Source organism: Lates calcarifer, linkage group LG12 (assembly GCF_001640805.2).
Source record: "Lates calcarifer isolate ASB-BC8 linkage group LG12, TLL_Latcal_v3, whole genome shotgun sequence".
NCBI lineage: Eukaryota > Metazoa > Chordata > Actinopteri > Centropomidae > Lates > Lates calcarifer.
In genome coordinates, this window is record NC_066844.1 from 11,773,304 (window position 1) to 11,800,925 (window position 27,622).

The 27,622-nt window shown below is 39.1% G+C and overlaps 1 protein-coding gene across 8 annotated transcripts in view; it reads left to right on the forward strand.

Moving 5' to 3' along the window:
* Positions 1 to 2,240: 2,240 nt before the first annotated feature.
* fbln2 (fibulin 2) overlaps positions 2,241 to 27,622 on the forward strand; it is a 74,402-nt gene continuing 49,020 nt past the window's right edge. For 3 of the 8 annotated variants that reach the window (XR_007814293.1, XR_007814294.1, XM_051074506.1), the window contains exons 1-2: positions 2,242 to 2,360; positions 4,316 to 6,234. Coding sequence is in view for 5 of the 8 variants with exons in the window: in XM_051074506.1 (XP_050930463.1) it covers positions 5,010 to 6,234 (1,225 nt within the window). In the remaining 3 variants the exon portion in view is untranslated. Of the gene's footprint in view, positions 2,361 to 4,315; positions 6,235 to 27,622 lie in introns of those variants that run through there. The other 5 variants (XM_051074507.1, XM_051074505.1, XM_051074504.1 and 2 more) reach the window with 5 other exon arrangements.

Sequence of the window (27,622 nt, forward strand, 5' to 3'; positions counted from 1 at the left end):
AGGATCATCAGCAGTAGGAAGAGCTGGATGTACAGCTACAACCCAGAGATCAAGCAGCAGCAGAAAAGCCTGCAGTCTCCAAGACGTAAGAGGGCGCGTCAGGTAAGTCGTGTATGGCTGCTGTAATAACCTAATGGCAAATGCCCTCTGAATGCTCTTCACCCAAAATTCCTCTGCCAACACTGTGACAATCTCATAAAATAATAAAACTGATACTTTTGAGGTATTTTTCCAACATCCGCTCAAGCTTAATGTGTTTCTGTTGATGGTGATCCTAGTCAACAGAATACAGCTATAATACAGTGTCTGTACTTCCAGAACTTTTTACTTAAGAGACAACATTCATTCCAGATGCTCAAATGACACAAGATAATTATCTTGAAGTACATCTTACATATATATAACATGATCTCACTTACCTCAAGCTCCAGCTGGTTTGGAGAAGACAGTGATAGCAGTCTAAATTCCTAGCCACAACTGGAACTCTGAACACTGTTTCATTTTCCTATAGACTTAAATTTCCTATCATTGAACTGGCACTCACTCTAAGCAACCTTTATACAGATATGTGACGCTACTTATATCCATTTTCCAAGTGCAACCCAAAAATGGCTGAAGAGGTGGTTCCCAAACCATTTTTGGTCCTTTGCCAAACCTCTTTTCAATAAACCATACACGACGGACATCAGTGAGGTTTTTGCCAGATGCTCCCCAGTAACCCCACACATGAAGTCTGATTCCTGAGCCCTCTCCAGCTATTTCAAAGTCTTTTCTGCATCTAACAGTTTTCCCCAGAAATCACATTGGGATTCCACAGATCTCAACCATACGTTATTGAGTCTCACTCATTGTCTTGTAGTGGGGCTAAACCTTATCCTGTAATGCACATGCAAAACCCAAGTTTGTCCACTACATCATGGCAACCCCTCTGTGATCTTACTATCCTACTCTGTGTCATCTGTTCAACTTCAGACAAAACTGCAGTTAACTCCAGGGAGCCATGCTGTCATAACCAAGGCTATTTTCATATGTGAAAAATAAGGCAGCTGGCCCACAGTGAAGAAGATTAAATAAATGACCTACAAGTAGGCCACTGACCCAGCTCTGGACACTCTGAATGTATGTCCTCTCTATTGTTTTACTTTATCTCTCATCTCTAGTTGAGAGCTGGTCTACTCCCCTGGCAGTGGTCTTATCTGCAATCAGAGCCAATATGTTTATCACAGCACTGACCACCACTTCACCCCAGACCCTGACAGCTTCTGGTTAGAACCTTTATATGGGCTGTTGGGTTCGGTCTAGACTGGTAATCAAGTCATTTTGCTCTAACATGATAAGTGAGTCCATTCAAACCTCTAGTATGCTACATTTTATTCCAAACAACACTCAGACTCCTTAGAGTCTTTGAACTCAGATGCTCTAAGCTGCTGTCGGGCCAAATTTACATTGCCCTGCAAAAGAGCCACTTCAAATGATGGAAGGGTGTTGTGAAAGTGAGACACATGACTTGTCTGAAGTTGTAAAGTTACATAGTCTTCCTTCATTTGCCTTTTTTTTACTATCACTGTTCTTTAGCACTGACATACCAAGACAAATTCCTTGTATGTGCTAACTTACTTGGCAATAAATCTGATTCTGAAATGTATTAAAATGATTTTGGAAGAATTATTCCCTCACCACATGCGAATGCTGAGACATACTCACTTGAATGACATGCATCTTTATTTCTCTAGGGAGTGGGGCTCATTGTGGGATCAAACAAGTAATTAAAAACAGGCCTGTATTTTGAAGGAGATTTGGAATTTTATGTGCAATTGAGATAGCCTATGGCCTTGTGTTACGCATGGGCTGCAACTTGCAGAGACAGACAGCAGCATGAGTAATGGTGTGAGCACAAGGCTCTTATTTAGCCCTCCACTGAAGAGGCGCATGCAGGATCCTGAAAAACACAGCAGTACACAGCAGCTTACCCTGGGGTCTGACAACATGGCTCTAAAGGAAATATAAGAGTGTGCAGTAGCACAGTAACACTGGCTATATGAGTATATTCTACAATAAATAAATGCCGTGAAAATAGAGAAATACAGTGGAATAGTATCTTACTTTTCAGGTTGATTACACACATGCACACACACACACTTGTCTAAATGTTAGAGTTCAGAGTTCAGCCAGTCCATGGGCCGGCTCTGAATCGTGATTGGATCTCCTCCGGACTCTCTAGCAGGGAAACTTTTCGTACCTCCCCCTCCGCATGCCTGCTAGTCCAAGCAGCGTCGCGATAGTCAAAAGGTTTCCTACTTGCGGCGCTCTGAGGACCGACAGCAGGCGGCTCTCCAGTCCATCAGTCCGTACATGACAAGGTAACACAAACCGGTGTTTTAACACAAATTAACTCGTCGAACTCGTCCTTTTTTAAATCAATTTGCAAATCTGATTTTGCTTGTCTGCTTTAAAACATGAATCCATGGTTGTGGTAAGAACATCATGAGTTAGTCGATACGGATGACTTTTTCCAGCCTAAACTTTTACCGGCGAATTCAACTGTTTTCTCTGGTCTCTCAGGGAAGAGGGACGATTTCTAATGTTGCTAATTGCATACAGGTGTGAAAAACCTGACCAGACTTTTAAAGCTTTTTGTAACATTTGTGTTATTTACGCATCTTACGCATTGTCTACAACATACAAGTGAATTTAAAGCATTATCACTTTCCGTAGGCTAACTGCATCTTCAATATCTCACCATATAGCCTAAACGAATCAGCCAGCATGCATTTCAGAGTGCGTTAGTCACAGAGTGTATGTAAGAAGGGTAGTCTTTCCGTTACAAAAACAGATTTTCTCTCTAAAAAATTCTGCCACAGTTCCTTTTCATTAAATGAACTCTCTCCCTTTTGTCCATGTTGGGAGAGCTGCATGACATCAGGGACTGTTAGACATCAGAGAGTGTGTGTGCAGCAGAGGGAAAGAGAGGAATCCCCCACCCCTTACCAAGCTGCTTAGACTTCTCCATTTTTTTTTAATTTTTTTTTTTTTTGGAGCCATGCCTTTCCAACTTTCAGTGTCAAATATGGTAGCCACACCTCACTTTCCCTGTCAGAGCTGCAGTGATATTCACTTCTCGGGCTAGAGATAAGCTCAATTTAGTGTTGGACAGCCTTCAGTGCAGGCTGGGGCTAGTTATCCCCAGCAAGTCTGCAGCAGGAGCTCCAACACTGAGAATTCTTTTTTTTCAATTCCTCTCCCTCTTCTCTGTTTCAATGATTGCATTTTGTGGTTTAGGCTTTGTGGTTAGAGCTTGTGAGGGTTTTTGTCATCAAATACAGTTATTTTACAATTGGCTTTTATATCAATAAGCCTAAGAAATATGTTGCATACATTTATCTTTATCTTACAGAGGGGAAATGATTTGATCTGTATGAATTTATTAATTTACAGTTATTTGTTAATGAGAGGCTGAAACGTGACTTAAAACAAACACAAATCAAGTTATATATCCTCCATAAATGGAACAGTTTAGCCATGTTCACTATTCACAACATTTTCTAAGGCCAAGGTGTCACATTTTTGATGTGTTTTAATGCTTGGTTTTGTATTAGAGAAGTTGTGGTAAAGGTAATACAAGCAGTTTTTAAGATTAGAAACTAATAAGTAAAATGTGTAAACTATTCCCAGTCTGTTAAGGTCATTTCTGGATCCCTCTTCAAGTTTGTGGTTCATGAATCAGATGACAGTGAGATTAACATATGGTTAGAATTACTGATCTTATTAAGAATAGGTTTACTGATCTGTGACAGCAATATTCATAAGAAACTGGTGTCAAATATAGGTGATAGAGCTTTTAGATACTTCATGATAGGTTAGGATACAGGTTGGCAATTGACATTAGATCTGTCCAAAAACATTTTTGCAAAGGGAGTATGTATTAAATTTGAGGTTATGATTTTTATGGTAGATTCTGTTTTTAACAGATTTTATTATTTAATTTATTAATGATGGTGAAATGCACTAATGAACCGACTACAAAATAGAGCTGTGTGAATCCAGTCAGCTTGAATTTTGAGACATAGACATGGAAAAAAGTTAGAACTTAGACAGGCTCCAAGTTTCATCACAGCAGTCTCCGTAATGATTCAAAACATTGTACTGCACCTGATGTTAATGAGGAGTATGTAGTCTTAATATTTAGACAACCATGAGGCTGTAAAAATTGGACTATTGTGAGCTCAACTATGAAACCAGATGTTGGTCTGCTTTCATTTTGAGAAGTAAGCCTCTGTCTGCCTGTCTGTCCCTCTCTCTCTCTTATTTCTTGCAGAGTAGAGATGATTCAGATGGACAGAATGTGCCAGAATCTTTGATGATAAACTAAAGGCCTTGGATTATACCTGATCTCCTTTTGATTGTTGTATGCACACCTGATGCCATGGCCTATCTCATAAGAGCTGAAGTAGCGCTGCTGAGGTGTACATTGCTTTTTCTCTACCTGAGTGTCAGCTTGTGCCAGCCTGACTGCACCAGTGTGGACTGTCCCCTGCTCGACAATTGTATAGAAGAAGTGCTGGAGACTGGGTCCTGTTGCACTTCATGCTTACAAAAAGGATGCACATGTGAGGGTTACCAATACTATGATTGCGTCAATGTTGGATTCAAGAATGGCAAAGTGCCCGAGGGAGATTCTTACTTTGTGGACTACGGCAGCACAGAGTGCTCCTGCCCTGTGGGAGGAGGACGGATTAGCTGCCACTTCATCAGCTGTCCTGATATGTCACCAAACTGCATTGAAGTTTCAGAACCTGCAGATGGTTGTGCGCAGTGTGAACGCATCGGGTGTGTTCATGGTGGGCAAAAATATGAGGCTGGACACTCCTTCCACATTGACCCCTGTTTTGTCTGCCACTGCCCCAATGAAGGGGGGAAGCTGATGTGCTACCCTTTCCCTGACTGTGATCCGAAGAAAATCCATAAACCCATGTTACCTGCACCCACAGAGGAAGACACAGCCAGCAGGCATGACAGTTATCCCTACAGGTTTGACCAACAAGGCCATACAGATCAAATTTCAACACCACACAGAGATGAGAATCTTCCTCTCATTGAATCATTGCCGTTGGATAAGGAGGAGCCTGAAGACTATGACTACAGGTCCTACAGACCTTCCAGAGACCTACCCTCAATCTCTGGTCTTCCCCACCCAGTCCTCCTCCTCCAGCAAGTTCATATCTGTGTCTCGAGGCTCTGAAATTCAGAGTTTTGACAAACACAGCAAGCTGGAGCTGAGAGAGCGATATGGAGTGCATGACCATCCCATAGGCAGAGAGGAAGTGACAGAAAATCCCCTGAGAGAAGATCAGGGTACTGTCAAGCCACATATGCAGGAGGACACCACAACTTCTTGGCAGCCCTCACAGGGTCTGACAAGTGCACAAAGTGTCAGTCCACAGACACATTTAGAGAACCCATTGCTTGCACACAGGAGTTTGGGTAGTGTCGTTTTTCCATTACACCAAGGTTTAGGGGATAAAAAACACCCAGACTACCCACATATAACTGAGAATGGAATATATAATCAGAGACGCTCTGAGACTAAGACACATCACCAAAATGCATCAGACAGTATCATACCCAGAGGTTCAGAAACTCAGTTCAATGTTAGTCATCCATTGAGAGGTACAGACAGTCAAACCAATCAACAGAGAAGATCAGATAGAGTGAATTTTCCAGTGTACACTCAGAGAACACCAGAGAGCTCAGTCCATCCCCAGGCAAGTTCAAATGATCAAAAAAAATTACAGGGTACAGCTCCACCAGACAGTGAGGAAGGTGTGGATGCAGGAGTGAGGGAAGAGGATGAAGAGGAAAAGGAAGAAATAGTAACTTTTCAGAGTGTCACTGAGCCTGAAGGAAAAGATGTACCCTACCTGATGAAGTCATCACAACAGGAGAAAAGCAATGAGCAGTCCAAGAGCAACAACCCAACAAGCAGCTACAAAAAGACCACACCTGAGCACAGTACCAGCTCACCCAGGGGGCGTGAGTACCACACAACACCTACGGTCCATTTTATCAAAACCACGACCACTCAACTGCCAGTAAAGGTCAAGCTGGATGAGAGTCAGCCCAGCAGAAAGCCAGGTCAAAGGTTGTTTAATCTTCACAGTGAAGACGGAGAGAAGGTGAATGAAGAGGGGATGGAGGATAAAGATCAGCCTGTTTTACTCATCAAACCTGATGAAGGTAAGACAAAAGATGTTTAGATGCTTTCACAGCACAGACCATCATGCTCAGTTCAAAAAATACTATTCTTTTTATTAATCTATTTTTTGAATAGAGGACAGTGATTTCTATTACAGAATAAACTGACTGACTAGATTTGTTAATGTATTGTCAATTTGTCTGCAAAAACAAAGCAAAATACTTTTTATGTTTGGCTTAGATGGAAAAAAATTGGAATATCAGAAAAAAAAGATGTGATAAAGACTGATTGAAACAGATTTTTCAAACTGACTTCTATATTGCAGCACCTGCTTTCTGCCTCTTCAGCTCTGGTAGAATTCATGCTATGTTGACACGCACTGTTACAGGCCTCCACCTAAAGCCCAGAGTGCACAATCCCAACTTTTTATTGCTTATAGATTGATAAATCAGTGAGGCCAAAGTATCAGCCGATGTTAGCTTATTGCAGATACATTGATCCTGGTGTGTAAGTCAGCTGATAAGGAACAAGAAATTTCAATAGAGATGCTGAAACTAATTCTTAGTGTCTCTGTCACATAGTGTGTCCACCAGGTTGCACAAACAGATTGAAATTGATTTTTTTTACTTATGTGTTTATGTAAAAAAAAAAAAAAATACTGTTGGCCAATATATATGATTTTACAGTCCCAGATATCGACATCGGTGTCAAAGATCCAGTGTTAGTTGGGCTATACTTCTTATTTTAGTCAGTATTTTACTGTTCTGCTTGTATACACTCTTACATATGCTAAACATAAGCTACCAATGTACAATGTACCAATTGTTAAGACAGGGCACTTGTTGCAAATCACCCCATCTCTCACCATAATGGTACCACTATCTTGGGTGGCAATGAAATACCATGGTGTATCAGAGAGCCTTCTCACATTCCCTTGTCTATACAGTACTTCTGTAGAGGTGAATTATGGACATTACAACAGAAACAAATTTTGTCAAAAGGTGATGCATGAGTGAGAATAACAACTAACCCAAATTAATTTAATGGACTATTGACTGATAATTTGGCCAGTGGGAGTCAATCTGTAGCATTTACAACCTTATAAAAGATGATCTGGTTAACTTTTTAGTAAACAGTGACCTATTTTAGTTATATTTAGTTTAGTTATATTTCTCTCCCTGTCATGTGATTCACAGATACACAGTTTATAATCTGATACAAAAATGACACAATCTGATCTCAGCAGTAATTAGGATTTGGTATTTTTACCTCTTTTAATTGTGCGAAATTATTTCCTGGGCACAAATTGTGGTTGTTTTTCTGAATTTGCTATTTTAAGTTATGCTGTATGGGCATGTCACTATAAATAAAACAGCAACTCTCAGTAACTTTATCGTCAGTGCACAGTCCATCTTAAATGAGTAGTGAGGTTTGAGGAGCGCTGCATATTTTATGCTACAGTGCCTTTTGAAGACTGCTGTTGCAGTTTAAAAGTTTCAGAGGTTTCAGGAAGGCTTGTATGCAGTAGTTGAAGAGTCACAGTCTGGTGACACAGGAGTATAGCAAGAGGTATTGGCAAAGAGTTTTTGACCGCCACATAATTTCCAAATATCATACAGAATTTAGTCCGTAAGAATTGCTTCCTATTGCTTCCCTATTTTCACCAGCTACTCGCATTTCTTTGCACTGGCAGTAGTGCACGGTGGGTTTTTGACCCTCTATGCACCCACTTTTTTTTTTTTTAATATAAAAGTATTGGTTAGTACAGCTTTAAATCTGTTATTTAGACAATAACTCTTTTTGAACTTTACCAGATTTAATTTTTAAAGTCTAAATGACACACACCTGTATGTGCTACTGTAGCAATTCATAGATCTTAATTATATTACTTAGCTGTAAGAAATATTTCTGGGTTGCAGTCTAGCATTTAGGACAAAATTGTCCTCACAGAACAATGTTTCCTTTTTCTATTAGTTCCGCATACCAAGCCAAGCCATATGAGTGTATGGAAGGAGAGGAGTCCCTAGGTATTGTATCAGAAACAGAAACATAAATAGTGAGCCCAGAGTTTGCCTGGAGCAGGGAGCCAAATGCTACTTCCATGGTGGACATCTTCTCACAGCAGTCTCATATGTCTCACTGCCATCACTCAAACTAGTAGTTTTTTGGGAGATAATATTACATTTCAGAGTGGAAATGATTAGTTGATGAATTGATTAAAACAATAACAGAACATGATAGTGTTGTGAATCTTGATTTGATTCCATTACGATTCAGAGGGCTATGATTATCTATGCATCTTGATGCATCGTTTTTCTTTTTTTTTTTTCTCACTATGTGACAAGTTGGTACCAAAGTACTTGTAATGACCCATAATAACGTTCATATCACATTCTTCTGTGATTCCCTGACTTCGATTTTGGTCTCGTTGTAGTGTCAGGACTGCTATGTTAATAAAGTATCTGGGAGGTTGTATCTTGGCTCCAAAGCTCCAAACATAGCGCAAAAGAGACAGGCACAATCAATAACAGCTTTACTGGATTTGGGATTTATGCCAGGAGATCTATTTTAAATCTAAATTAGCCTTAGTTTTCTCTTCTTTCTCTCTCTCCCTCTTGCCTCAACCAGGTATCACCACTTTCTCCACCTCATAACACTGCAGCAGTGACAATAATTTTCCTGTGGCAGGCTGCCACCAAAAAATATATACAGCGGAAACACTGTAGACATAAAGTTGCCGACCCCCGCGCTAGCATTCCATTATCAATTAACACTTTGAAAATCAATTTTTGACATTTCTGAATCAATTCAGAATCGTCCATGTCCACATGCAGTGCATCTAAGAATCAATTTTAGCATAAGTCGTTAATTCAGTTAAAAAAAAAAAAAACTGTTCCAGCTTATTCTAGCATATTACATGTGAAAGTTTGCTGCTTTTCTCTTATGTAATATAATATTAAAGGCTTTTTGGACATCTGGCTCAAGCCTCGTCTTAGAATGACGGCAACCGAGATAGGAAGGGCCAGCAACCCACCCCATATCTTCTGTGAAGAAGCCACGCACTTCAAAACATCAAACAAGGGTTAAGTAAGGGGAAGGCGTGGTTCCAATTTGATGAAGATGTGGACAGCATCCCAGAAGCAACCATGAAGAGGGGAGTGGATAGGAAACTCCACACTCTGACAGCTGTGATCATAAGCATTACCACGGAAAGATGTCATCCAAGAGTGACAACAGAGTGGTAATGCAGCTGATCAGAGAGGCCTGTTAAGGGAACGTGGACATGGCTGCATAATGAGGAGACTTAGCAAACGCATATGGCTCCATACCCCACAAACTAGTGGAGGCAGCTCTAGAGATTATGTCTAGCGCAACATCAAGGACCTCATCATGGATTACTATGACAATTTCAATCTGAGGTTCACTTCCGTGAGCATCACATCTGAGTAGCACTGAATTGAGAAGGGAGATTATTACCATGTCCACCATCTTGGTGACCCTCTTTTCCTTGGCCATGAACATTCTGGTCAAGTCAGCTGAAGTGGAGTGCAGAGACCCAGTTACCAAATCTGGAGTCCAGCAGCCCCCCATTAGAGCTTTCATGGATGACTTAACTGTAACAACATTGTCTAGAGAGGCTAGCCTTTTGGGCCCATCCCATCAATCACTGAGAAAGCCATAAAGAGCCTGGGAAAAACATTTGCCTGCACCCTGAAGGACTCCACATCAATCAGGGCAGCCAACCAAGAGCTGGATGGTTGGTTGATAGCTGTTAATAAATCAGGACTCCCAGGGAAATTCAAAGCCTGGATTTACCAACATGGTATTCTGACTAGGATCCTGTAGCCATTGTTGGTATATCAATTCACACTGTCTACTGTGGAAGGCTTTGAGAGGAGGATTAGCTGTTGCCTCCAAAGCTACAACAGTGTAAACAAGCTAACACTCCCCATTAACAGCCTCAGTGAGGAGTTCATGGTGAGCCGAATGAGGGAAGTGCTGCAATACAGAGAATCCACTGGCTGGAATTGAGGTGAGGACTCGAAGGAGGGGGAGAGCACAGGAGGCAATTGAGCAGGCAGAATCATGTTTGGTCCACAAAGTGCCACAAAGTGCTGGTGGGATCTGTGCCAATCAGCCAAGCAGTTCTGGGCAGCGCCCCAGCAACCCGCTACAATAGACAGGTGGAAAGCGGTCCATAAAGAGGTGAGAGCCGGGGTCAACCAGCTGCGTGCAAGCCAGATGCTGGGTCTGTGACAACAGGGTGCATGGACCAGACGGGAACAAGCAATGGAATGAAGGATCATGTGGTCTGAGTTGTGAAATGCTGAATCCTTTCGCATCAAGTTCCTCATCCAGTCAGTGTGCAACGTTTTGCCCAGCTGATCTACTTCTTCTGTTGGGGCAAGACTGAAACACCATCATGATCCTTGTTCCAGGGAAGAAGAAAACTGGAGCACATCCTCAGCAGCTGTCCTAAAGCACTTGTGGAGGGTTGCTACCGCTGGTGTCATGAACAAGTGCTGAAGGTAGTCGTTAGTCCATCTGCAGTGCCATCGACCAAGCCAAACACCTCTGACCAGCAAAACGTAGCATCACCTTTGTGAGAGCAGGAGAACAACCAAACACCAGACCTAAAAAAAATATATATATCATGGAGACCACCCTTAGACTGGATATTGTGCTGGTATCAGTGACATCAAAGCAAGTGGTTTTATGTACCTACCTTTATAACTCCAGACATCATGTGTCATTAAGAGAATCATCAAGTTTTCATCACAGAATAGAATAGATCTAGAATAGAATAGATCTTTATTGTCACTGTTCCAAATCAATGAATCACCATTTAGCAACTCTTGTAGTGATTGCTGTTTACATAGGAACTTGCTAATAGCTGATTTGGCATGCTTAAAATGGTATGATAAATGTAAATAATCATAGGTTTAAAACTTACCTGACCTTGCAGCCCACAGGGGTTATCTTGGTTCTGAAAGACTATGATCAGTGTTGAATCGACTTCTGACAGAATAACCAAAGATGTAATGTTTTATATTTTATAATATTCTAACCTTTTTAAAAGAAGGATCAATGCATGGCTGTTGTACTCTATCACACTAGATTGTACAGGTGTTGCTTTACTGTGAGTTCAAGGTTTTCCACTAAAATTACATCAAAAGAGACATATACGCTCAATACATTAAGTGGACTTTAAACAGCTGATAAGATTATTCAGTTCTTCATCTATTTAGAGGCTGGTCTCAATCAGTTAATCTTTTGATGAGATAATGTAATTACATAATCAGTGTGCCACATTTGATTTATTTGCACATTGATTCATGGTAATAAGAAGAAACTTGTGCCAGTGGATCAAGACATGGTCACAAAGTTTCTTCCCAAAAATGATGCATTGCTTTGTCCTGTGTAGCATATGCAGGAGGATAAGCTTGGAAGGAGTTATCTTTCACGTGACAGGGTGCTCTTATAGCAGATAAACTGCTTTCTCCTGAAAGAAACACTCCAGATTACAGATAAGTGGCTGTTCACAATCTTATACTAGTGACGGAGGGGAGAGCCAGACAGGACCTCTCTCTACGCTGCTGATAATGAAGCTTATCAGTGCTGATGGCACATCATCTCAGAACAGCACTGGCAAAGCATGCAGGATTTGGCAACTCTTTAACATATGACATAAATGGCCCCATTTGTTATAAGGCTGGGTGATCTTTCTGAAGATGATAGGTGAGCTTTGTCTCAATAGTTAACTGCTAGAGTTACATCTGCTTATGTTTTTGCATGTGTAACTCTTTCTGAAGTGACACTAAAATGAAAAACATTTTTTTTGCCTTTATACTCCATAGTGTACATACTGTTTGACCATCATAATGTTATCATTTTAGAAAAAAATTTAGAAAAATGGAAATTCATTTCATAGAACAATTTAGATAATTGATTGTCAGTTGGCAAGCAAAAATGTCAAACATCTGACAGTTCTAGATTCTCGAATGGGACGATTTGTTGCTTTTCCTCATCTTTTATTGTAGTTAATTCAATAATTTGGGGTGATTGAACCTTGGGCTGTTCTCAATGTTGTCATTTTCACAATTTTCTTATGTTTTTCAGAACAAGCAATTAATTAATTAATCAGTAGATTAATTGATAACAAAAACAATTATTAGATGGAGCTCTCCATTAGGTTATGCTGAGGAATTATTCCTTTCTTGTGTGTGTCAAAGAGGCAAGGTGTAGGGAATCATGCACAAAGTCGTAGAGGTCAAAATCTTCGAGAGTCTGAATCTGCATTATAATACTCCTCACCAATTTTCTCTAGATTTAGTTCATTTTTACTGCTTTGTAGAAGGAAATGTTTGTCAGTGTAGAACTTCTGATCCCTGCTTACAATGAGTTGTATAAATGACACTCAGCCAGTCAGATATCCTTAACAGTCTGCCAGGGTGATGGAGTGGCTGCTTCACTCTCTCTGTCCCTGGACTTAGGTGAGTGAGTCCTCAAGTGGCTTTTCAAGGGTTAGTGTCATGATAAATCATGCATGATGACAACAGCTGTCTGAGGCATATATGTGACTCAGATTTCCATCTGTTACTTCATCTTGCTTTGGACTTGTTAGACATTTGTGACAAGAAACACTACAGTTAGATCAGTCACATTAAATAATAAAAGTGTTCTTGCTAGTAAGCTTGGCAATGTGGCACTGGAAATACATTGGGAAGAGAGTAAATGAAGCCTTTGGAATTACATGCATTTATTTATAGGTTTGTTGTAAAATATGATTGTAGCTGAATTTGTCTCATGTTCAATGTCAGTGTCGATGTTTACAGTCACCTATGCAAATCATGGGGGATGGGTGCATGGAGCATAGGGGAGACTGCTGCTCTTCAAAAAGAAAAATATTTACTGGACAGCTTGACATGAATTCCCAATTGTATCACAGTATCTTACAAGATAATGTCAGGGTGGCTGTCTGCCAGCCATTAAGAGGAAGAAAAGAAGTTTCTAGGGAAATATCAGAAATGCCCCTTTTCCTCACAGCCAGTTGGGGGAATGTCTTGGTACCTGTGTTTGATTGACAGCAGCTGGCAGAGTGTCAGTGTTGCACGGTAGAGAAAGCAAGACAGAGTAAACAAACTTGCTCTAGACTAGATGTCATGGGCAGACTTTGTTGTTAGCGATATTGAAGAGTAAGAATCTCATTAGCATCTAACCAGTCTTAAGTGACACTTGCAGGTACATTTATATGCTATTTAATTTCCTGCCGTTAATTAGCTATATAGCCTGCAAGCCGACATTACCAGTACACTTTTTCCTGGTCAGTGTTTATTTTCAACAAGCTAAGGTGCAGGAAAAGATGTGTGGTCAGTTTTGTTAGTTAGATAAGAAGCAGACTTTAGCAGGGAAGCTCATTTGGGTTGTTGCTGATGTTGCTGCTTTATGCTAAATCAGACTGGTAATAAGTTACCTGTCTATATGGACCGATACTGGAATGGTATCCCATCAGATATATGCTAAATGTGAAACATGACCAAACATGAAATAAATAAATTTAAAAAATAGAATAAATGTAATACATTTCTTTTTCTCAAAGGAGGATGCAGGTGTTTTACATGGTAGATATGAGTGCTGTAGCAAAAAAGGGAAAATCCAGTTTGATTTCAGCTGGACTTGAAATGATTCTTGTGTTTAAATGACCTAACTGCAAAACTAACTGCAATGGAGGTAAACGAGGAAATAGAAATGGAGGCAGACTGATGTCAGCTCTGGTGTTGAATGGTAGCAAACAGGGCTTAGCTTCCTTGGGAAATTACTCCAAACCCAGCAGGATAGAGTTGCTAACATTACCCTAAAATAATGCACTAAATTAGCATTCTACTAGATATAACTAGATATCTACTCTAGGTAGGTATCTTGTTATGTCATTCAGTATTCTCATCTTATGGTGACAAACAAGAATAGTCTGTTAAATCCAGTCCTTAAACTTACACGCTTGTGTTGTTGGATTTGTAAAAGCACAAAAAAGAGACACCATCCTCCAAACTCTGTATAACATATACTGCTATTGTCAGGTCTGCCGTGCCAAGTTACAGTTGCTAAGCTTGATTAGTTGGTTTGTGAACAATCAATGCAGCTACAATCGAAGAGAAACATGCATTAAGTATATCACCATGAAAAATTGCCATTTTGGAATGAGAAAGGACCTAACCTTTTTAGAAATGTTTTGCATTGTTAGTAGCTGCTGGGAGCGATTTATACTCTAGTAGTGTGGGAGTGTTTCTTCTAATATACAATACAGCCTGGAAAATGTGTTGGGAAGTAATCTCAGTTCCCAGTGAAGTAATTGTTGACTCACTGGTTACAATCAGCAACAATGTCTGCTTAAAGATTTATTACAGTCATCTGCTATAGAACTGTAAAACATTATTTATTATGCCTTTTTAGAAATAAGATACAACAACACGGAGATGACTGACTGTTATCTCATGCTGAATTATTTTCCACACAGTGGAGTACTTGGATGAATGTGATGGAGAATTGTCCTGTATTAAAGTCATGGCCTTCTTGAATGATGCATACTTTTTCCTGTACCATTGCTTGAATAAAGTATCTTCTAAAAACTGGCAGTATGTTTGGGAGTTGATTTTAAGTCCATTTTCAACCCGAAACGGTCCAACTAGCTCATCCTAATAGCAGCCCATACCAGTGCCCCACCTCCACCTTGCTGGCTTGACTCGAAGTGGAGCTCTGTGTCCATTAGTGATTCAGCCACAGGCCCATCCATCTGGTCCGTCAAGAGCCACTCTCATTTCAATTATTAGCCCCTGTATGAAAGTTTAATTGAAACAATATAATTCCTCAAAAACCAAAAACTACCAGGGTCAAAATTATTAGCCTCCCCATGCCCCGATGCTATCCTTTATCCTTTTTGCTGGATAACACCTTGTAGAAGTTGTAGTTTTCAACAAGGCTCTGACACGTCTCCTGGTTCCAGTATGTGTAACCTTTCCCCAGGTTGTCCTTAGCATACTTCAGTCTAGCTTGAAGGTGTCTCTTCTGCAGAAGTAGTTTTTCTTGGTCTGCAACCTCGTGTCCATTCCTGTGCAGAGCTCTAGTAATTGTCTTATTGGAGACTACAATTCCTGACTTGTCTAAGTCATTCGCTAGTGTCTTAGCAGTTGTTCTGGGGTCTTCAGACTGGGGCCTTTAGACGCACAGTCTACATCTCTCACTAATTTTCTTTTCAGGGTCTTTGAAATCTTTGGCTTCCTACCTCTGCCAGGCTTGTTCTGTACTGTGTGGCTCTCTTTGAATGTCTTGATGATACTTCTCACTCCAGTTCTTGACACTTGCTGTGATAACTTTGTATATCCTTCTCCTGCTTTGTGAGAATCAACAATTCTTTTTCTCAAGTCTAAATTGATTTCTTTTGTTTTTGGCATGATGCTTTCTCAAGTGACAGCTCAAACCCTCACTGAAGTTTTTATACTGTGTAAATTGGGAGATAACCCTCAGTTTTAACTGACAAGCTTTGAGCATTACAAAGTTAAAGCACATTACTGCACAACAGTGGTTTGTGCTATGACTCAATAAAAAGGTCAGTTCTTAAGGGGGCTAATAATATTGACCCTGACCTTGTTTTTCTGAAATAGTTCTGTTATTGTATGCAAAAAGAAAAAAATTATTTTGAAAACTAGTATGCTTAAAATGCTATGTTGAAAATTCCCTGCTCTCTTAAAAAAGCACTTAGGAAAATTGTTAAATTTCATACTGGTCTAATAATGTTTTCCTCAACTTTATGCTGCATTTCTGGAATATGGCAACACTGGAGGATAATGGGTTCCTGGCAGTTTCGCATTTAATTCTTCTCTAGTCTTTAGCAGTTAATTTGTGTCTTTTTTTTTTCTCCACACATTTCTTGCGACCCTGTTGACTATTTGCAACAAAACATTTGATTGTTTGGTGATCACACCTCAATAGCTTAGCTACTTCAAGAGTGCTGCATCCCTTTGAAAAGCATTTTACAATTGTTGACTTTTCAGAGTCTGTTAAATCTTTTTTTGGGCCATTTTGTCTAAGGTAAAGTAGCTGCCTAATAATTATGCATACCTTGATATAGGGTGTTGATCACTTTAGGCCACAGCCTCCCTCATTACACAAATACTCATCACCTGATAATGCTTAAATCCAATAAGGATTCAAGTTTATACAGCTTGGACTTGGAATGCATAAAAATGACAATAAGGTCAAAATACTTGTTTTCACATCAGCATTTCTACAGAATCTATTTCAATTCTGTGAACAGAGCTCATCTAGCATACTCTCTCAGACCTGTAGTCTGTAGTCTAGTAGTTTGCATGTGTTCAGTAAATGCAAGACAAAGCTTTCCATCTGTTTATCTATAATCACCCTGCTTCCTCTGAGATATACAATACCAAACACTGAGCTATGTGTGCCTGAGAAAACTCTGACTTTGATCTGAAATTTGGACTGTATCCAATCAAGGGAGTATGTACACAACATTTAAAAAGCATGTGTCTGCATGTCTGGATTAGAATAGAATAGAATAGAATAGAATAGGCTTTATTATCATTGTACAGTTAAGTACAATGAAATTGTGGTTAATGACACAAATTATTTAGTTCTTCAAGGGTATTATAATAGAAACAGTTCAAGCTGAGTTACATAAATACTGTACCATGTGATGTTGGATCAGGTGACTAAGACTGGATTTCCTTTCATCACATAATAAATGGTTGTGTCAAGCACTTGTCTCATACATTAAGGGATTCAAACCTTATACAGAGCACAAATTGACCACAGTGGTGGTTGACTTATGCTTCATGTCATTGCCCACTTGTTCAATAAAGACACACAGGGTTTATTCCAATACTTACTTCCATTTTTTTATTACACACTGTAGCTTTGGTAAGGCTGTCCCATTACTTGTGGGATTTCAGTTCTTTTCACTTTAATGTTTTAGGATTTCACAATTTTTCCAAGGTCAAGAATGAACTCTCTCTATAACCATATTTCATAGTTTGTGGGTTTTCAAAGCAGACAACAACTGTGTTTTTAAGTGAAACATTTAGAATGCCCCACATAGAAAGATTTACACTTGTAGGAGCTTTTATTGCACTTCAAGTAGTGAGTAGTCAGATTGTCTCCTCTGCTTCTCTACTCCATGAATGTGTTTGAAGGGGCTTAAACAGACACGTGAAACAGGAGGAAGGAAACGTAACTATAAATGACAGTGACACAGAGTAAAGACTCTAGCACTGAGCAGAAATGAAAGAGCACATATATTAGTTAAATAGTATAAATAAAATATTCAGTTTTCTTAATTATTTTCTTGTTTTAGAAATTATGCTTAGAACTGGAAAAATAAATCCCAGTTTGTCATAAACCCCTCTAAGAGTCTACACCAGCAAAGTATCCCAAATTGAGATTTCAGCATGGTCAGCTATCGATTTCTTCATCATCACTTTCATTTTAGTTTGCTAAAAGTCAAGTCAAGTCAATTTTATTTATATAGTGCCAATTCACAACAGAAGTTATCTCGAGGCACTGTACATATAAAGCAGGTCTAGACCATACTCTTTACCTTATAAAATTTACAGAGAGAGACCCAACAGACCACCATCATGAGCAAGCACTAGGCGACTGTGGCAAGGAAAAACGTCCTTTTAAGAGGCAGAAACCTCAAGTAGAACTGGACTCAGGGTGGGCTCACATCTGCCTCGACCGGTTGGGTTTAGACAGAGAGAGGGGGGTGGGGGGATGGGGTAAGAGAAAGACAACATGCAAATACACAGACTAGGTCAAAATGTAAATAATGATAATAATAACAACTAAATGAATAAAAATGACAGAACAGTGAAACATTAGTAGCAATAACACTATCACTAACACTAATAAATGTTTAATTGTTGTAGCATCATCGGTTGAGAGAGAGAGAGAAAAGCACAGTCTGGGCACTAATGTGCTTGAGGGAAGAAACACACAGTTATAGTAATCTCGTCGGCAGAACATCATGGCCAACATTTACTAACTACTAAGCTTAACTGATGCATTGAGACTGACCCAACCCGCCAAAGGAAAAATGGTAACCTGAAATAAGAATCAGAATAATAATCTAACCAAAAGTTAAGGCATAAAGATGAGTTTTTAGTTTGGATTTAAAGGCCTCAACTGAGTCAGCCTGTCTAATATCATTAGGGAGGTTGTTCCAGAGGAAGGGGGCCGGATAGGAGAAGGCCCTGCAGCCTGCTGACTTCTTTTTAACTCTGGGGACAGATAGCAGCCCTGCAGTCTGAGCTTCTTAATGCTTATATTCCTTCCCATGCTCTGCGTTCTCAGACAGGTATGAGGGGGCTAGCCCATTTAGAATTTTATAAGTCATTAGGAGCACTTTAAGGTCTGTTCTAACATGAATAGGCAGCCAATGAAGGGAGGCTAAAATTGGAGTAATGTGGTCAAACCTTCTCAATTTGTTTAGCATTCCTAGCTGCAGCATTTTGAACCATTTGTAGACGTTTAGTGCTAGCTTGTGGTAGTCCCGAAAGCAAAACATTACAATAATCCAGTCTAGAGGATACAAAGGTGTGAACTAGAATTTCAGCGTCTGCCATGGAGAGAAAAGACGAAATCCTAGCTATATTGCGTAAGTGAAAAAAGGCTGTCTTTGTAATGTCTTTAATGTGCTGAGCGAAGAAAAGAGCAGGATCAAATGTGACAATCAGATTTTTGGCTGTTGTACTTTGAGAAATCACACAGTTGTCAAGGGATATAGTTACTTGATCGAACTGGTATCTATATCGCGCTGGGCCAATAACCAGCATTTCAGTTTTGTCTGAGTAAAGAAGCAGGAAGTTTCGAGACATCCAGCTTTTCACAGAAGACAATCAGATCTCTAGTTCCCTAATTTGATTGTCAGCCTTTATAGGCACATACAGCTGGGTATTATCAGCATAACAGTGAAAATTAATTCCATGACTCCGAATAATTTGGCTAAGAGAAATACAAAGAGAGAAAAGCAGGGGGCCAGGAACAGAACCCTGGGGTACTCCATATTTCACATCATAAAAGGCTGATATGGTGTTAATAAAAGAACAGCCATGGTGACAGGCAGAGGTAACAGGACTTTATTTATGAACAGAATCACTGCAGTTGGTCTTAGAGACACAGCGATAATTTTTGGCTTAGCTCCATGTCATAAAGACAAACTTGCACATAATGCTCCCAGCACAACCCTGGTACCTGGCTCTGTATAATTCTGCTTCCAGTTTCAAATTATACAGAATTCAAATGATCACATTGAAGTCACCACTTAAATACTCGCAATTACTATTTTTACATTATAAAAAAAATCAAATAGAGGAGCTAGAGTCACTGAAGCCATTTGCAGTTTGTCCTTGGCTCTGCTGCCTGCAATTTAAGCCAATGCCGGTTTTATCGCTCATATGCTTCCTCCAACACTAACATGATTAGGAGCATTTGCATTGTGATTATAATAACTACCTCAGTAGGGGAATTTAATTAGTGCTGGAAGTTGTGAGGGATAAGGGTAATTTTGAGACATACACAATATTTTAATAGTCTCCATTCAGAAGCAAATAAGGCAGTATTTTGCAGCATTTTTCTACTACTGAAAGTTATTGTTATTATCTATTATTAGCTAATGAAAACAATGATTTAGCAAATCTTAAATGCAGGAAAGCTTTTTTGTTTTTTGTTAACACTTGCAGAAGGAGATGAGTTTTATTTTTCAGAGTTGTTTAAAATAAATCTGTGGCCAATTTACAGACAGAAGGCATAAAGACTTCAATCAAATTCACTTATCTTCACTAAGTATTTTCATTGACCTGCAGTACTACTGTGGACAACTAAGTAGTCAAAAATAAGTTTCTCTTTCCTCTGCCATTTACTTGTGTGATTTAAGTCCTTGTTTTGTTTTTGTTTTTTTTTTGGTCAGAATTGCTCTCCAATTTGTCATCATGCTTCTACGATTTGATCATTACCTCATTCATGTGTAAAGTATGTAGCGATAAATTAATGAATGTGTCACTTACAGGAGTATATGGCTGCAGCGTGTAGAGGCTAGTATTTGAAGTTTCTATGTGAGACTGTAAATTTGAAAACCGAGGAAAGCCCTTTAAAGGTTAGGACATTCTGTGTGCTCCTCCTCTGTACCCTATGTGTGGTTGATGGCCACATTAGCATAGGTTTGTGAGAACATCATACTATGATGGTGTTAAACTTTTAAGGGCAGAGATGATTTGATTCTATAATATTTGACTATTTAAATGCCATTCTCAGCAAGATGTGTGTGTGCATAGGAGCCAATGTGGGAGACTAACTTTGCATTAAAAGGAGCACATTGGTGTCTTCCTGTTGCAATGATAAATTCCAGGAATAGTGACTTATTGTCTTAAAATAAACTCAGCCAAAATCACACTGTAGTAAACACATCAAAAACACACATCATTTTTTTCCAGATGGTTGTATAATCATCCCTCATTCTCTTAAATAATTTCAACTTTTAGCAATTCCAGACATTCTTACTTTCAATTCCAGTTTCTTGCTTTCAGCTTCACTGTATCTACATAGCTGTCAATTTATTTTTAGGTTAAGGATTATGTCTTCTCAGGTCCAGATACTCCAAAACACCATGGGTTAAAAGACCTTCAATTCAAGTACATTACTATAGAGAGTTGAAGTCTCTCGTTAACATATTCTTTTATCAGCTTTTCTGAAAAAGTTACACGTTTGCTGAGGTTTGTTGTCTAGTGCAGTTCTAATGTCATATCTACTCATTCCATACCAATAGAGAACATTCTGTTTGGTACACAATTAGAGTTTGAACAAAATGTAGAGCTGAAACTGTTTTTGTCTGTTAGCCAAGCCATGTTTGTCGGGTTGGCCACTTGATGTAGTGTCACTGTGTGGTGTAAAAATGGCAAATGAGAAACCAGAATTTAAAGGGCCTTATTGTTTTCCAGTATTACAAAGAACAGATGAAAGTTGTGTCTCTTGAAAATGAAATGTGCTAAACCTTCACCTAAGCTTCACCTCAGAGTAGAAGTTCTCAAAGATACTGTGTGAGGTGAAAGGGAGAAATGTATATAGTTATTACAGAGACAAGCAACAGGGACAAGTTGAAGGAGTGACATACTTGTCTTGATTTTGTCAGTGTCAGACAATGAAAACTTCTGACATAATGCAGGACTTACAGGGTTCATTACAGGGCAGAGCCATGTCCTGCTGGCCAGTGAGCCAACAATTTATGTTTACATTTTCAGAAATGCCAAATCTTATGTTTCTGTTGTGTATACCAAAAGCTTGCTTAAGTGTAACCCCAAAACTATGGTATGCACTGAATAGTTAGTAGTAGTAGTAATTTTCTTTTCAGTTACCTATTATCCATATTCTAAGATAAATTAGAATCCACTACAGCACTTTTAATTATAGTCTACCTTTGACCACAGCTCCTATTTAAATATTTGCATGTTGGCAGTGTGCCTTTACATGTATTTTCTCTTATCCATTACATCCGTCCATGCTGTTTTCACATTGTCTTTTCAACATTTGATCAATTATTTTTACATGGTTGGGATTCCACATCTATTCTTACCACTCCCTCAGAATCAAGTGGGTGTCCTTTAACCTGAAACAGTCTTGGGCTTGTGTGAAATGTTGTTCATTATAAGCAGTTAAAAACAGAAATATTAAGAAAAATAAATAAATTCATCATCCTACTCTAGACAATGGGGGGAGAGGGACTACAGAGTACACTTTGTACCAAGATTGTAAGTTTAAAGTTTTTGTTATTTTGAATTACTGTTAATATCAGATTTGAAGGCTTTTCTTACTTCTAGAACAACACCTGGAAGTTAGTAATATATATATATTTTTTTTATTTTCCCAGTTGTTGCTTCTTAGTTACAACATACTGAGGCCTCCATGTAAACTGTGCAGGGTTCACCCTAGTAGATTGACCTTTGTTGAATCAAGCTGTTAAAATTACAGGGGCATGAGGAAAACTTTTTAAATACAGGCTCAGCAGTTGGCACTCATCATCAGGCTGTCTAATAGTGTTGCCAACAATATTGGCTTGACTGAGGTTGGATGTCAATAACTTGGAGACAAACATAGCAAAGGGACACAATCCTCTTATTTTTTATTTTAGAAGAAGCTCCATCTGATTATCAGCTCTGAGATATGTGTCTCCAATCCCCTGATTTAGCACAAAATCATCCAGTGTCCTGAGTTTTTAAAATTATTTTTATTATCATTTGAAGTCTGGGTGTGAAAGCAGTGTTACATATGATATTCCCTGAATAATGCTGCTGTTATGAGGGCCCGCTCTTCTGCACACTCCTCTCCTGGTGTCAGTCTGACCTACTGTATGACTCCAATCACCAAAACAATACAGCATTCTCTGCACAGATGAGAATATGGAAATATGGACCCCTGAAGATTTCACATGTTGGTGTTTTAGCACACAGTGCACAAGCCAAAAGGGTGTGTTTACGTTTACATAGTGGCCTAGAAAAAAACACTGATCCTATCTTGTACTGTTCCCATTTGAGTCATATTGTTCTGTCTGAGCAGAATTTGACACATAAAAGAACATGTACTTCTTTTATTTCCACTGCCTCTGGCATTTTCCTTGGCTCTAAATGGAATAAAACTCAGCTCTTCACCAACTGTCTGGGTGGAAAAATCAGAGACAGATTTTTGTACTGTTATTGTTATTCCCAACAATGGAGAGAGTGTCTCTTAAGATGTCTGCATTAAAGGAACTGGCATAGATATTGTGAATAATGGATGATATTGATTCTCATCTTCTATTTTTTTATTTTTGCATATAAATCTACTTGATGGCTTTCTTTTACATATCTTAAGTGGATCTGTGAAAGCTTTTTCCTCTCAGTATACTATCTCCTGCTTTGTTCCCAGCCGATGTCAGAGCCATTTTGCTCATGGGGCTCATTGGCAGGGAACAAATCCTCTAGATAAAAGTGGATGATGATGTAGAGTGGGCCCCTCATCTGTCACCAAGGTCGTTCTACTTATCTCTGAATACGGAGAGATAGCTGGGTAAGCCCGGGCTGCCTACTTCTGATATGACCCCAGTCACGCTGCTTGGTGCCGCTTGCCAGCAGCAAAGTGGAGCATCGTGTAGCTAATCATAGAGAAACTAGATTTGTTTCTGTGTTTGTAGAGTGAAGCAGAGTCAACAAACACTTGGATCTGCTGTCGAGTACAAAAAACTTTTGTTTCTTCTTGAGGAGGAGTGGAGGCAATTATGGAAACCAAAGAATGTTATTTTTGCATTTAATCAAGGCAACGAGCCCTCTTGTAATAACATAGTCTTGTGAGGAAATCACATGAAACTGTTGAAAGAGGAGGAAGTGTGGTGTACACGTGGTGTTCTGCTGCCAAAGTTGTCAGAACTGAAGACAAAAGAAGACATCTTTTACAAAGAGTCAGGTCACACACAAAAAAATGTTCTCCCTAAGCACTGTCCACAGGACATCATCTGAATCTGTAGCTTGTCTCAGCTTTATGAAGGTTTATAGTGATTTTCATCTAATTGTAATGTTTAGCTTTCTGGCCCACAAATTTACTGTTTTGGTTCAGTCTGGCTGCTCTCAAAGTGTTGATTTTGGATGTAACAGGCAGCTGTTTTCAAAGAAATAGATCTAAAAACCCATTGTACACTACCTGCTCAGCAGACACAGTTAGAAACTAGCTAGTGATAGCAAAGCATTTAGCAGCTAAAAAGCCAGATATTTCCCTCAAATTAGGTAAGACCACAACAGAGCTTAAACAGAGTATTACATTTGCCAGGTGAACAGAAATGAGACTTCAAATGAGAACAAATCACTATCACAATTAAGTCCCCAAAAAATCTGTCAATGCATGTTTAAGAATATGCACAATGTAAGCATAATAACAGTGCTGCTTAAAAGAAATGATTGAACATTTTTGGGGAACTGCACTTATTATTATTTCACATCCCACTCTTCCCACGAAAGGGAATTTTGGGTGGCTAGGGCCCTGATGCAGTTGCCTGTTATGCTCAGTTGATAATCCAACCTTGTGTGTAATCAGTTTCCAACAAACAAAACCTTTCTTCCCTCTCGTCTCAGCAGGCTCTAATATCCCTTTTAGTGTAATATAAGGATCTCAAGCTCTGTATTTTCTCCCTCATATGCAAAGATATATGTCCACTGACTGCTGAAATGCATCTTTTTCTATTGGAAAATCATTCAAAATTGTGTTTCTTCCCCCCACCGTTTCAACTCAGAGACCAAAATTCCCCACAGTGGGGCTGCTATGACTGGCAGATGTGAGATGTCAATTTGAAAGAGAATTTTGGATTTTGTTGCCAACAATGGAGCTCTTTTAAACTTTGCTTTCAAGGCCAGGTGCATTCCCACTAGAGTGATCTTGCCTGATGCTGGAAGCATTAACCATGATGAAGTATGTCCAAAAATATAGAAACGGAAATTACTCATTACTCACTTTTGGTGTGAGTAAGTAAGTTAAACCATGTTAACATGTATAAATGGCATTAGCATGAAGGCAGCATTATAGCATTTATGTCATTTGTACTTGTAAAGCTAAATCGGTTGTGACCTCATTAACTTTGCATGCTTGTCAAGAAGTAAAACAAATGAATTTTGGAACATTTACAACATTTTGTGTTTGCACTGCTCTGCTGTTTCATATTTGGAGGGAAACAACAGCAGACATTTCACATGAGGCAGCAGGGGCTGGGCCCAGAGGTGCTACTGTAAACAGACTGATGTTGATGGGTGTCTGGGGCTGATAGATTGCCATACGTGAAAAGGGCTGACTGGTGTTGGAAGGCCAAATAGGCATGCTAGACCCAGCACCCAGCATGCCCATTTGCTCAACTGTTAACAGCAACAACAAAGCTGAAAGCTCTGTTGTGTTAGAAACAAGAGGCAGAGAGTGAGCAAAAAATACTGTATTGCTTTGCCCCTGAGGAAGACAGAAACAAAGATAAAGTGCTGTACTGTAAGACCTTTCTTTTTCTATTTTGGTGAAACCACATATTTAAGGGACAACCCTGACTGAGTGTAAGGACAGTTTAAAAACAAGGCTGTTGGTCATGGTTGTTCACCAGATGACATCACAGAGATAAAGAAAATCCACCTGTGACCACAATAAACCATTATTATTTTTTCAACTGTAGCTATTTTTTAAAGCAACAGTAAAAGCAATGTATATTTTTCCTGCTGAAATTAAAAAAGGGGCCTGTTTGCAAAAATTAAATAGTTGTTATTTACTGACAGGAAATTGCAAATTAAAACTTAGTGAAATACTGGCTGTGTGTGAACATACAGAGCAACATTTGTCCATCATCTATACCACTTATTCCTAAGGCTTGCAGGCTGGAGCCAATCCCAGCTGACACTGGGCGAGTGGCGGGATACTGTTGACTGATAATGGTTAGCTTAAGACCAAAAGTCAAAGCTATATTTTTGCTGTGTTTTAGACATAACCAATTGTAAGCTTGTGAAGCTAATGTAGCTGCTATGCTGTCTTTTTCTTTCCTCCCAGTGGGTATTGCGTATTCAAATGGCATGAATGGACTTGGACATCTGATGAAGTCCTTAAAGATTTTCATCATTACATTAATGTCCTTGACCAAATAAGCAACAGTCAGAGCATGTGGTAGAGCACACACCATGTATTGAGGCTGAGTCCTTTCCACAGTGGCTCAGGTCCAAATCTGGCCTGGGCTCTTTGCTGCCTGTCATCCCCTCTCATCCCCTGTCTCTACCCTGCCTTTCCTGTCAGTCCTCAGAAACTGCCAAAAAAATCTTTAGGTAAACATTTAGGTATTGTTTGTAATATTTTAACACTCAAAGACTGGAAACATAAACAGACAACACCACAAATGTCATCATATTCTGATTCAGGTGTAAATCCTGGATTGGTGGACTTAGGCGACATCACCCTTTTTAGCTGAACCCTGCCCAAATCAAATAAGTGAGAAGAGCAAAGACAAAAACACCTGCTTTGAATTTGGCAGAAAATTGTGTCTTCATATTGGAGCCCATGGCACCTAGTGGGAATCTTTTAATTGATTACATTTCATATTAATTAAAACTGAACCCAGCCAAAACTTGAATTTTTATGCAGTAAAACAGCTCTTAGCAGAACCCTCACACCAGGTTGCATAATTTTTGATGTTGAGCTTAATCAAATTGTTATCAAATGCAAGAATTGTAATGTAGCATAATATATGTAATATAGCAGGATGTTAGGCAGCTAAGCTTTACTTCTCAATAAATTAATAAAATGAGTTTTTTTCAAAAAAAATTGTCTCCTCATTTTACCCTGTGCCCTGAACTCTTTAAGTGCGTCAAGAGTCACATTTACATCAGTAAATATTGCAATATCAATGAGTGCTATGAATGAAGAAAATTTGCACACACTCACAATGCATTGTCAACAATGGTGAAGTTCACCAAGTTACCAAACACTCATTAAGGATTTAACTTTAAAGCTTCTACAACACAGAAACTGACAAATATTTTACCACAAAGCTTTGAGAGAATAATGATTGGATCAATGTATGACTTAATTGAAATTACATTTGGTTTTGGTGGTCATCATTCATCTGGGCTTTTTTTATTGAAATATAGGCTAGCTTTTTGTTGATGGAAACCACCCCAATGTTTCAATATAAATAAAAGGTAGCCCAGTCGGAAATTCATCCAGTCAGGCAATATCTCCCAATATCTGTGATGGGCTGAGCAAAAGATTGTATGGGGGAGAGATGAAAATCTGGATCTAGCACAAGAAATGTCAGGCATTATCAAAAGAACAGCTTTGTTGAAAACATTTGAGCTTAAGCCACTAAGCCTGGTGCTGTGTATGTTAGTGAACCAGAAGACAAAACACAGTGAGTGATAGACATAACAGAATGTAAGGCAAGCATTACATTATGACTCGGAGAGAGGACAGAATCTAAGTACAAGGGGTTATACAGTGATGAAATTCATGTTTTCATATATTTTCCTATTTCTCACAAGAACTGAAGGATATTCCTTACATCTCCAGACATCTCATTCCATTGTGGTCATACTGGATTGAACAAATGACAACACAACGAAAATGTTCTTCATCCTTTATTATAACTAACTTATAACTGCATTTCAGTGGCTTAATATGCCTCTGAATGTTTAAAAATATCCTGTCAATCTACTATATTACACATGCTGTATAATTTTGACAGTGTCTATATAGTTTTCTGGAGATTGAGAAAGTCGTTTCTACGCTGCCCAATTGATTTGTTTAGGAGGCATATTGATGAACAACCCAGTCTCATGGCAGTTTGTGAAATAGTCACGAAAATGTAATCTATTGATTCATGCC